Source organism: Lonchura striata, chromosome 14 (assembly GCF_050655825.1).
Source record: "Lonchura striata isolate lonStrDom1 chromosome 14, ASM5065582v1, whole genome shotgun sequence".
Classification (NCBI taxonomy): Eukaryota; Metazoa; Chordata; class Aves; order Passeriformes; family Estrildidae; genus Lonchura; species Lonchura striata.
The window spans coordinates 5838647-5850447 of NC_140716.1; the positions used below are offsets into that span (position 1 = coordinate 5838647).

General features: G+C 45.8%; 1 protein-coding gene across 1 annotated transcript; it reads right to left on the reverse strand.

Moving 5' to 3' along the window:
* Positions 1–144: 144 nt before the first annotated feature.
* Positions 145–9697, reverse strand: LOC110475466 (cytochrome P450 2K1-like). The gene is made up of 10 exons (XM_085591856.1): positions 8578–9697; positions 6256–6418; positions 5942–6091; positions 5511–5671; positions 4878–5051; positions 4198–4339; positions 3416–3647; positions 3294–3330; positions 2835–3168; positions 145–2449 (listed from the first exon to the last, which is right to left on the reverse strand). The coding sequence occupies exons 1-10, from the start codon at positions 8773–8775 to the stop codon at positions 2262–2264; spliced, it is 1779 nt and encodes a 592-aa protein (XP_085447982.1). The 5' UTR covers positions 8776–9697; the 3' UTR covers positions 145–2261.
* Between the last annotated feature and the right edge of the window lie 2104 nt (positions 9698–11801).

Genomic DNA, 11801 nt, shown 5'->3' on the forward strand with positions numbered 1-11801 from the left:
TTTGTGTTTTGCTCCGGAGCGGTGCTGCTACGTGCTGCCCTGCCTGAGCACACAGAGCTGAGCACAAAACACCTGCCAGGCACTGACACTGCTCTGGGTGCATTCCTGGGGCAGCCAGGCCCCAAGGTGCTCGTGGTCTGGTTGTCCTCCATCCCTCATGCCCCTGTGGCGTTCTGCCACCGCTTGTCACTGGTGGTACTGGTGAGGACGTGGAAGGTTGGGTATCGGCCACCTAAAGGCCACCACACCACTGCCAGTCAGCCAGCCTGGGCCACTAAACACCAGCCCTTTAAATTAAATGCCCCAAATCTCTGCACTTCCCCTGCCAGCATCATTCTTGACCAGCAGTGCATCCCAGACTGCAGCCTTGGATAACTCCTGCTGGTTTTTACTGTGATGGGTTCCTTGTAAGCAAGGGCAAGAGACACAGGAACCACTGAAAGGGGCTACACAGAGAGCCTTGTGGAGCCACGTCCTGCCTCACACAGCAGCTGTGATTTTCTGGAGTTAGAAATCCAGCTGTTTCCTTTGGGGTGGTTGTGGCTGTCAGTATTGTCACTCTTTGTGCTGCTGAACATGTCTTGGCTGCAGGCTGCCCACAGATCCCTGTGCTCACCTTTCTCATGAGGAGGTATTGAAGGTGGTGCAGCCCAGCTTTATCAGTTTGACCTGAAATCAACTGCATACTGTCACACCAGATAGATCAACAGCAACAGAACAAAATATTTAATGATGAAGTAGGTGATAAGGTCAGGCTTGCAGTAGTTAGACTGCAAATAGAGCAACAGCAAAACAAACTCAAGCAGGCCCAGCAGCAGAGGATTCCTTGTCGGCAGAGCTTGCTAAGCACTCCCTGAGCTGAGCCCAGGAGCTGGAGCTGAGCCTGTGCTACAGCCCCTGACCAAGTGCAGCACCAGCACAAGTAAAAAGTGCAGAATCACTGTGAGAGTGCTGTTTTAGTTGTGTGAACTAAAGCTAGTGAGGAGAGTCAGGGTCTTCACCAGAGGCTGCCATACCTTTTCATCTCTTCGTATTCTTTCTCCTTTCTTTCCTTCCATTTCCACACAGCTCAGCTTTAAGTGACAGTAACTTTAGTTTTCTGTTGTAGGGTTTACCATAACTGCTCCATTTTCAGTTGAATGGACAATACTGTCCCTATTCATCACAACACACCTGGTAAGTTTGGAATTAGGAGCCTGTGGATGATGGTTCACAATGCATTTAGTGCAGAAAGTGAGAAATGACAACCTTGTGGCAGCTGATTCATCCCCTGAAGGATCCTTTCACTCTGTGAAGGGTAGAGAAGATCTACAGAGCAAGTACAGCCCCTGAGGTGGAAGTGGAGCAGGGGGCTGAGCCTCTCCCAGCTCTCTGCTGGAGTGTGGCAGTCCCTGCCCAGCCCCAGCCCCACTGCCCTCACACTGCCGCAGGCTTGTATCGCTTCAGCCACACGTTCAGAAACTCTTCCCGTGCCATGGCTGCTCATTTTCTGCCAGGTTAGGGATCTAAGATGGCTCAATAAGGGATTGGACAAGTGCCAGAGCCAGCATGAAGCCAGGAGAGGTGAGGGAGTGGTAGAAATGCCTTTCTTAGCAGAAGCGGAAAGCTGCTCAATTGGCCCCATCATAAATGGGCTGTTCAGCATGAAGTGCCTGGTGTGAGTTGGAAAGAACCCATTTCCCAAAGCACTTAGATGTTTTCTGATAACTGCCCCGTGCCTGGGTCTTGGCATCAGCCCGTGCTACACCCTTGTGTCTGGGACTCTGTAATAAAGATAAGGCAGGCTGTATCGCACAATGGAAGCTCAGTCTGAGGCTGAGCTGAACAACCATCCTGAGGAGATTTCCAGATCCTTTGAGTGTCTCTTGTCTCCAGCTGGGCCACTTATAATGAGCTGTGCTATAGGGCTTGGACTTTGGGCTGAGAAATTCCCCACACACTACCAGGGAAGAGCTCTGATGGCTTACATCTACAGAGGAAGTCTAAAGGCATTTCACTTTTTCAAACTGGCCTGAAAACAGCATCTCTGATGTGCTGTTCCAGGAATGAATCACATTTTCTGAGAGCAGAACTCAGAGTTCTCTGAAGGGTTTGCATTATACAGACATTGCAAGAGCTGTTGGAGAGGATGTGATGAATGAGAGAAAATAACAGTGCCTGGTGTCTTCCTTCCCCTAAAGCTCAGGGACAGCTTTTCCCCAGTGTAGCTAGATTTGCTTTAAAGCTTGAAGTGTTCACTACTCTAATGCTGTGCTGTTTGATCATTCACAGGGCACAGCACAAACCAGGTGAGGCATGGGAGTCAAGGTAAAGCCAACATCAGCAGTGAGATCCAGGTCTGACTTCTCCACTCCTGGAGGAGGCTGGAAAACAAATTTGCGGAGCAAGCCCGAAAAAAAGAGGAACAGCTCCATTTTGGCCAGTCCTTCACCAAGGCAAGCCCTTCTCCCTGAAAACAACCAAGGGAGAAGTTAATGGTCAGCACTGTAACTGTTAGTGTTGATGTCTGAGACCTTCTAAACAGGAGGTACAGTCTGGAAGAGCAGGCTGCTGAGGTAGGAAATTTTCCCTTCCTTCTCTTTGTATATTTGAGGTGCTACTGATTTGGTCTCAAACTACACAGAAATCGGTAGATATATGAACTCACAGTGGCTGTGAGTAAATCCCTGTCTCCCATCTCTCCCAAAGAAGAGGTGGTTACCTACAGCAGTAATGGACAGGAGAAATGACCAGAAATTCTTTACCCTCTGTTCTGTGTCCCCTGGCTTTCACACTTGATTTCATCCTGAAATCAGGGGGAACTGCCATTAGCTTCACACCCACAGCCCTCTTACCTATGGAGAATGGAATAAATGCTTCTCTCCTAATGAAGTTCCCATTGGCATCAAGGAAATGGGAAGGGTTGAACTGATCCGGGGTTTTCCAGTGCAACTCGTCATTCAGAGCAGAGGTCAGCAGTGGAATAATCTCAGTACCCTGAAAGGGGTCAAAGAAACTCATGGAAGAGGAGATCACTCCCTCACTTGAACCAAACTGCGTTATTTTTCCAATGTGAAGAACCAAATAAAACATGACAGATAGAACTGGGGAATGTTTCTCTGTCCTATTGTGGCTCTGTCTGTTTTCAGTAACTTCTGTTTTATTTTTTGGACCACAAAACATTCCTTTCTTACAGAGTCAGATCTTTCAACAAAGGTGCTGGGGTAGAGGTTCCACATTTGACATAAAAGATTAAAACCAGTGTGATTTAATTAAATCTCTGGTTAATAATGATTCAAACAACTGTACCAGACCACAATCCATTGTATGTTTATAGTAATTATCCTGGATCTAAGATGAAGGGTCACAGCACTGATTAAACCATGCATCACCATGTCTTTAGTTATTTATGTATTTCTTCTGCTTTTAAGAAAGCTGTGAGGAATCTGTGCAGCACAAGCTGCCAGCCTCAGAGCTCACCTTAGGAATCACGTAGCCTCGGAAATTCACATCACTGGGAGTCGATCGTGATACGCCCATGGGGACAATATTGGCAAACCTTTGTATTTCATGTATTACTGCTTCTGTGTAAGGCATTTTTTTCCTGTCCTCCAACTTAGGCAGCTCTCCTGGTTCAATGACATGGTTCATTTCTTCCTGAATCTTTCCTTGGAGGGAGGAAAGGATTAAGAAGCTGATAACAATCTCATCTTGCGACTGAAATGGCTACCAGTTCGGCAGAGATGAAGAAAAGGGAAAACTGTAAATATCTGGAAAGGGCAGAAGTGGGTAAGTCAGGGCATGGTGTGGTTCCTCCAGGTTTGTTGTTGAGCTAGGGCAGCTTGAATGGAGTCACTACAGTCCATCTCATGCCTGACTCTCATTACACACCTTTGTTGCCCCATAACCTTCAACAGAAACCAGATCAGAATCAGTTCCTGAGGAGACCTTTAGTGACGTAAGTCCATAGCCTGCAGGTGAATAACCAGGAGGGAGCTTTCCTGTGTCTGTAGGCTGCCCCTGAGCCTCTCCCACTTGGCTGGCCTGGTTTATTGCAACCCAGCTGAATAAAATTCCTTTGTAAAGTCAATGCCTGTTATCTCTCTCAGAGCACTCAGAATAATTACTCTAGGCAACACTGAATGAGTTGAACTCCCTTCCACAACCAAAGCCTTAAGCATGCAACAATAAATTGTACAAGAGACTTGTCCTCCTTACTCTGAATTTCTGGGTATTTCATCATCAGAAGCAGCCCCCAGCGAACAGTTGTGGATGTAGTCTCAGTCCCAGCAGCAAAGAGGTCCAGGGTTGAAAACATCAGGTTTCCATTGCTGAATGCAGTGTGTGGTTTCTTTGACTCCTTCAAAACATGGGAGTAATACAGCAAGTGATACCCATATATGACTGTGTTGCCACCATTTTTATCTGCATTTTAGCCTTCTGTGACTTTATATGTGACTAAAACTGAATATTTAGTCTTTCGGCATTAGGGTCTATGCTGTGTGGAATTTTTCTGCTCTCAAGCATATGTGTAATTCCCAAGTCTAGGTATTAGAAATAATTCCAATAAATTGGAATTTATTTACTGCAACACAGTTTATCACTGTACCATTCTTGCAGGAAGGTTTGGGATGATCTCCTCTTTATGTGTACTGAGTGAGAACTTATTTCCCCCTCGTGGGATGTCTCAACAACTAAATCCCTTTAACCAGCAGTTCCAGTGGGGCCATGAGCAACTCCAGCAGAGCTCAATGTGTGAGCTTTGATAAATTCTGCTCACTGCAGTTCTTCTGCTTCCACTCATTGCCAGACCCTGACAGATGGCCAGTCCTAAGGGCTGGCTAAGTAAGAGCTAAGGGAAGGAAACAGAAAGACACTGGGACTTAGTTTTAAAGTACCTGTTTTTGCTTTACCAGAAAGGCATCGACAAAGCCTGTTAAGTCATTTTCATTAAGCTCCTCTTTGTGTTCCTGGAAGAGCTTCTGGAGAAAAGCATTCAATTCAAGGATATTTTGTAGCACAGTCTTGGAAGCTCCAGACAGAAATCCAAGGGATGGGTAGAAGTTATATAACTGTAGAGCAAGAGAAGTTTTACTGTTAATTGGTATTTTGGAACATATACTGGTATCTCAAATCACACTGCTGGTCCCTTGTCCTATGCCCTGACATTTGAGGCTGTAATTCTCCTCCTTCTACAGTCTAAGGAGCTCTGAATTCCTGCAGAAATAGAATGTTCTTTCTCTAATCCAAAGAGGCAGGTTTGGGACTGTGCTTCTGCTCTTCAAAGAGGGTAAAGTTGTTCCTTTTGTGAAGGCCTTGGTTTTTTTTTTCTTTTACTAATAAGTTTCACAGAGTAAGTGCAGGAGCCTGGGAATCTGTGCATTGCAGATACAGAAACACAAATGTGTTCTGTACAGGCTGACTGACTGACAATGTTCTTGTTCTCAAGAAGAAATATGTGGGAGGCCAGGAGAACAAATGCTGGAAACCCCCAAAGACTTAACAGCTAAAATATAAAATTAAGTTCTTACCTGCACCATAGGGGAGCCCAACAACTTAGTATTTTGATTTATCAGCTTCAGCAAAGTTAGAAATACTGGATCATCATATTCAAACCTCTCTCCAAACAATATAGAGCAGATGACATTGGATACAGCATTGTTGAGTATCATTTTTGTATCAAATGGTTTCCCTGTATTTCAAGCAATGAAAAAAAAATGACAAAATGACTTTGCTTGTTTCAGTCTGGTTTCCTATGGAAATGTAGCCCTGAGCTCCCAAAGAAAACTCATTCCCCACCCAGAATTCATAGCAGGGAATTTTGTTTCAGGTTCAATAACCTACTGCACTGTATGCTGAACTTTAACCACGAGATACCATTTGCTCAGAGTTAAACTTTCATTAATCTTTATTGTTCTGCTAGACCTGTTCTCTGCCTCTGGATGAAGGACTTGACACTCACCATGATAGGATTCAAAATATTTGATAAGGGAATTTACTTCCTCCAGGATTCGGATCTCAAGGGTTCTCTTTCCCATTCCAAAATCTCGTAGTGTAGACAAGGTAAATCTTCTCAGAGTTTTCCACACCTCTCCATGGCTGAATGCTATGCCTAAAATAAATGTGTAACATCCTTATGGCACCTGTGGTTCATAAACATTCTTACACACTGGTGCCTCCTTTGATCACAGAAAGTGATCTGGAAGAGGACAGCACTCTCTTCTATGAGAACGTAATGAACAGAGACAAAACTTATCCAAGCAGAAGGTCAATTACCATTTCCTTGTGTCATTTTCCTAAATATGGGTATTTCTGCTCTCTCTCCAAACTCTTCAGCATGATTTAAAAGGGCATCCTTGATGGTTTCATATCCAGCCAGTACCACGACCCTCCTGGGTCCAAAATACACCGTGAAGACGTTGCCATATATCTTGGAGAGCTGTCAGGGTGAATAAATATGTTCATTCAAAGCCAGATCTGGACTCAAACACTAGTACTAGCCACTCTAGGTGGTTTCTAGACCAAAAGGAGCCTCCCAGCCCTGCCTGATGTCTCCAGGTGCTGCTGTAATTCAAGTAGTGAGCAGTAGCTATCGATTGCCAGCATCTCTGCTTGCACCCTGTTTGCACAACAAGGTGTCTGCTATCACTGCTCCTATCAGGGGAGTCAATAAAGCCACTGCATTCCTGTGGTGTTCTGCAGTAACAGGCCAGCAATACCACCTTGGGAGGCTGGGCAGAGAATGCTGTAGCAGGCAGGCCTGTTTATTGTAGTGCTGGTGACCTGAGGCAAGCAGACGTGCACACACCTTTGAGGCTGAAGCCACAAACACTGCAAAAACAAAGCCAGACAATAACTCTTTCTTTCAGGACAGCACTTGTCTCTAATTATGGCAAGGTGGGTAGTGTTGCAGTCATTATGGAATTATTTGCTGGCCACCAGAAACTTGAATCTGACTAGGAAGCATATTCTGGTAGATAATGTCACAGGAGTGTTAGGCTTTCATCACAAATTACATATGAATCATCTTTTACCCTGAAAGGTAGCTTTGACAAGCTAATCATTCACTTGGTATTTTAGGCCTCTTTGAACACACTGCAAGCCATCCACTCCAAATGTCTTCTTGTTTCTGATGTGCCTGGGTTACCATTTTCTATGCATTAGATAGATTCCACAAATTGAATTTCAGATTAGAAGCAGCTCCTGTTATTACACCAGACAAATTGAATTTGTTTTCATCAAGCAGTGGTCTGACGGCCTGGGAGATAACATTAGCACTGGTTCTTTCATCCCTGGCAGCACTCAGAGTGTGGCAGAGCCAGGGGCAGGGAATCACAGCTGCCTCCGAGCCTTCCTTTGGCCATCTCCTCACATTAGTGCTTCTTGGCAGCTGCTCTGCTTTTACTCAGCAGCACAAGTATTGGATGTGGCAGGCCTGAAAGCCCAAATAAAGCTTCTTGGTAGATTATAGGAAATTAGTCTGGTGCTGACACGTGACATTTGTATCATAAAATCCCCCAGTATTGCCAAAAATATTTCATAAATAGTTTCATACTGACACCCTCAAGCCTATCCAGGAGCTGAGGACCAGAAGCCATCAGAACTGATCTCGACACAATCCTCTGCCCATAAATCAAGGCAGATGAGCACTGTGTGCCTGCTGTAGGAATTCTGTGCTTTGGCAATGCAGGATGCCCTTTCTTCTACAGCTAACAGGAGGATTGCAGTGTCTGCACTGCCCTCTCACTGCAGATGTTCAGGTGGCTGAACGAGTTCTCTGGGGACCAGCTTTCCCCCACCATAGTGTCCAGTAAGCAGCACACACACAGGGCATGTGACAGGTCCCTCACAGCATCTCAACTATCTGTACAGCAACCAGATAAAATCTGAATTCCCACTGAATTGTCCTCAGGTCCCTGAGGGAACACAGCAGACACTTTCTGAAACAAACATTGCCCCTGGCTTTTTAATATTTAAGTTTTTTTTTTTTCCTCTCTCGCTTTTAGAAATATAAGTGTCCATGGAGCTGTGTAAGAAAAAGCAATTTGTTTAGCTATACATATAAAATCATGCATCAAGTCCTCAACCACCCTGGGCAGTGTGTGCATGGGGAGGGCTGGGGAGGCAGAGTATTGCAGAGATATAGTTTTGGAAAAAAGTGTGCATAGGACATCCCCTTTCCCTCTGCTGTGGGGATGATACCTTTTCTTGCTTCATCACTTCCATCCACCCACCCTTCCTAAAGGTCTGGTGGCAGTGAGACATCTGATGGCAGAAGCCTGGCCCAACTCAAGTCTTTTACCTGCAGCTTCTGAAGGGCTCAAAACACCAACAATTGGAGTAGATTGCAAGGGGTGGGTGGTCTACATTTAAGTGTGTATAAAGAAAGGAGTGTGTGTATTATATTTATATATAAAAATACAAGAGTGTGTGTGTGCATCTCTGAAGGTAAAGTCATTCTGCCAGCCTGCCTGTGTGCCACATTTCTCATTGCTGCCCTCCACACTAAGCAAACACAACCACATCTCTGTTTTCCCAGCTGCATTTCTCCTTTCAGGAACTGCACATTTTCCCCCTGCCTGCTCGCTCAGCCCTTACCTCTGTCAGTGACTGGAATGGCTTTTTCAGGTCCACCACGTTCAGGTTCCCAATCAGAGGAAGAGGTCGTGGCCCAGGAGGCAAATTGCAAACCGACTTCTTGGAGCTGGAGAGAAAGTAAAGGAGAGCAAACAGCCCTGCTGCCAAACAGAGCAGTGAGCTGGAGCCCACATACTGCAGGAAACTCTGCACAGCCATGCCCAAAGCCAGGTGAGGGTATGAGCATCTTGGGGTCCCTTTATAGCCCTTCTGTCATTTCCTGAACACACCTTCTGGGGAAGTGGCTTTACACAGAGAAAAGGGCTCTGCAGACTTGTTTATGTCCACTCAGACCAGATGTACTCCATTTTCCTGCCAGATGAAACACCCTTTTTTATTCTGAACCATGGATTATTGTAATCCAGAGCTCTTATTTCATCTACAACACTGGGACGAGGTTTTTGTTACGCAGTGAATATCTGTGTTATGGGCATGTTCTCTATGTGATTTCAGGGTCAGAACTCAAGGACAGGGGCCATGCTGGACTGCTGTCACTGTGCCAGGTCCCAGGACTCAGCTGGACCTCTGGTGATGCAATGGAGGAAGCAGGACACAGGAGGGCAAGCCCACAACAATGCATGGCCCAGGCTGCACCTGGCAAGCAAACCCTCAGTGAGGATGAGGCTGGCCACAGAGAAACTGCAATGGTGGTTGCATGCAGATATGATAATTCAGGATTGCTGACAGGAGCAGATCTATTTTCAGGTGACAGCTCTGATTCTTTTTGCTTTCCTGCTGCCCCAGTAAAATCACCTCCTTGAGCAAATCCCTGTTTTGTATTGCTAGCATTGTTATTGTCTTTGTCCCAAAAAAACCCTACCAGCAATCCCAAAACGCCCCTGGCACTGTGTCAGTCACTATTTGGCAGTTTAGGGCCCAGAGAACCACGTGCCTGGATGGCCATGCCTGCTCAGCAACTGGTGATGACTCTGTTTATGAACAGCTGCATGCCATCCTCTAGGAGAAACCATCCCCTGCAGGCAATCCTGCCTAGATTGGGAAAGAGATCCTGAATCCTTGTAACTCGGGAGGAGCCAGATCAGACTCTGCAGCTGGCCAGGCAGAGGATGGAGGAGGGAGGCTGCCGGGGCAGCTGCTGCCAAGGAGGTGCCAGGCAGGAGGAGCACATGGCAGCAGTTCTGGCCCTGCAGGTACTGAGTCACGTCCCAAGCCAGGGCAGGGTCCTGCAAGAGCCCACGTGCCCAGGTGACAGCTCCAAGGCCACCCCCACCCTCTGCATCCTTGGGGGATGACAACAAAGCAGAAATGGTAGAAATGGTGGCTCTGGGGGAAGGAGCTGATTTGATGCTCTATCCCATATTCTCAAGTGTGAATATTTTCCTCCCCAGTTGCAGATTCTGGCAGATTACTGGGCTCTGCTGCTGTTCAACCCTTTAAAAATCTTTAGTTTAATAATTCTTTTGCTAGAATTCTCCAAGGCTCCCAGGTGCAGACTACACTGATGGAAAAATTATGATTATTTATTAATAATAATAAAAGTACATTAGCCAAAGGCAAGGGGAATCAATAAACTCTAACAAAATTGACATGAAAAAGCTGTCTGCATGTCTGCCTGCTCTCCAAGGCTTGTTATCAGGAGTGGAGTTTTTCACAAGGGGGAACTTTCCTGTGCAGAAGAGGACCAGGCAGGGTGGGCAAAGAAAGGAGGGCAATGGATAATGGTCACATCCATCTCAAGATTTGCTGCACAGCTGAGAGGTCTTGGCCTGCACCCTCCTCTCCCAGACATTTCCAAGAATATCCTGTTCTGCCAGATTCTTCTCTGAGCAAATGGTGTGACTACTGGGACTCCTGAGACTTTATAATATGCAGCAAGAGGGAGGGAAAAAGCCCTGCATGGGGCCAGCTGGGTACCAAAGGAGGAAATCTGTTGCTGTTAACATAGAGCTCTATTGGAGTAGAGCAGGCTGCTACTAGAGCAAGAAAAATCACCCACCCTAGGGCTTCAATCTGTGATGACAATATAGGACGAGACCCTTTCTCAAGCAGTGAGCCCATGGACTTGCAGCCTGCTGGACTGTGAGAAATGAGGGATGAGGAATCTTTGCAGTTTTAAAATAGAGCCAATGTGATGTCCTCACCCCCATTTCTTCCTCACATCCCTTGGCTTCCAGGGTGCAATCCTGGACACAGCCTACAGCCACAGGCTTGCAGGTGAGGATCCCACACAGGACTGGGAGAAAACATTGCTCCCAGCTCACATCTTTGTCTTTCTACCAGCTCAAGGCAGAACCACCTTCAGGTGAGCGGATTTTGTGGGCACAGCTCAGGGGGACTCATCAGTTCCTCCTGGACAATGAGCCTGCCCTCAAACACCACAGTAACTCCTGTGTGCTCATCTGGAGAAGGTCACATCACCTTCTAATGGGACACAGCTTAGCAGTGCCACAGTAACTGTAGGATAATGCAGGGAAAGGGTTATTATAAGGCCATAATTCAGTCAATGGCTGCTGATAACATCATAAACCACGAGAGTGAACACCAAGTGCTTGTGTGCCTTGCAAGGCTCTGCCACTGCTTTACAGCCCCTGGAGATGCCTATCAGCCCATGCACTGTTATCAGGGACATATAAAGCCTGAGCACACCCTATTAAACATTAACATTTTTAAAGACCCAGATGTGTTAAAACTCAGGCTGCTCCTTGCTAATGGATTTTGCTTGCCTTGACAAATGCCAGTGGAAAAAGAAATCAAAAGCTTTCTGACTTTGACCTCTTTCAACTTTTCATCATTATTGCATTGTTTTATTGGATTACACCCACTTCTTCCCACCCTGCAAATCTGTATTTCTACAGGATGACTACAGGGTAGTGATCAGTATCTCAAGTGTTCACTTTGCTCATTTTTATACAAATGATTCCTTAATTTCTTTTTCATTTATCTGTCAAATCAGTGTGGGTTGCAAATCTACTCTGGGAAGAAAGACTCCTGAAAAATATTTTTTAAAATCTTTATTTCATGGCAATTAAAAAAAAAATAGATTCCTGGGTTGTTGTTTTGGGGTTTTTTTCCCCATGTTCTGAATGGAAAGATTATATGTGATGAGTCTGGTCACTGGGAGAAGAAAATAAAAAATATGTGCATGAGATTAGTGCATTGTGTCTGTGCAGAGCCTAAGGTGAGCCTAACATTTCACACACATGTTAAGCATTTACCATTCTAGG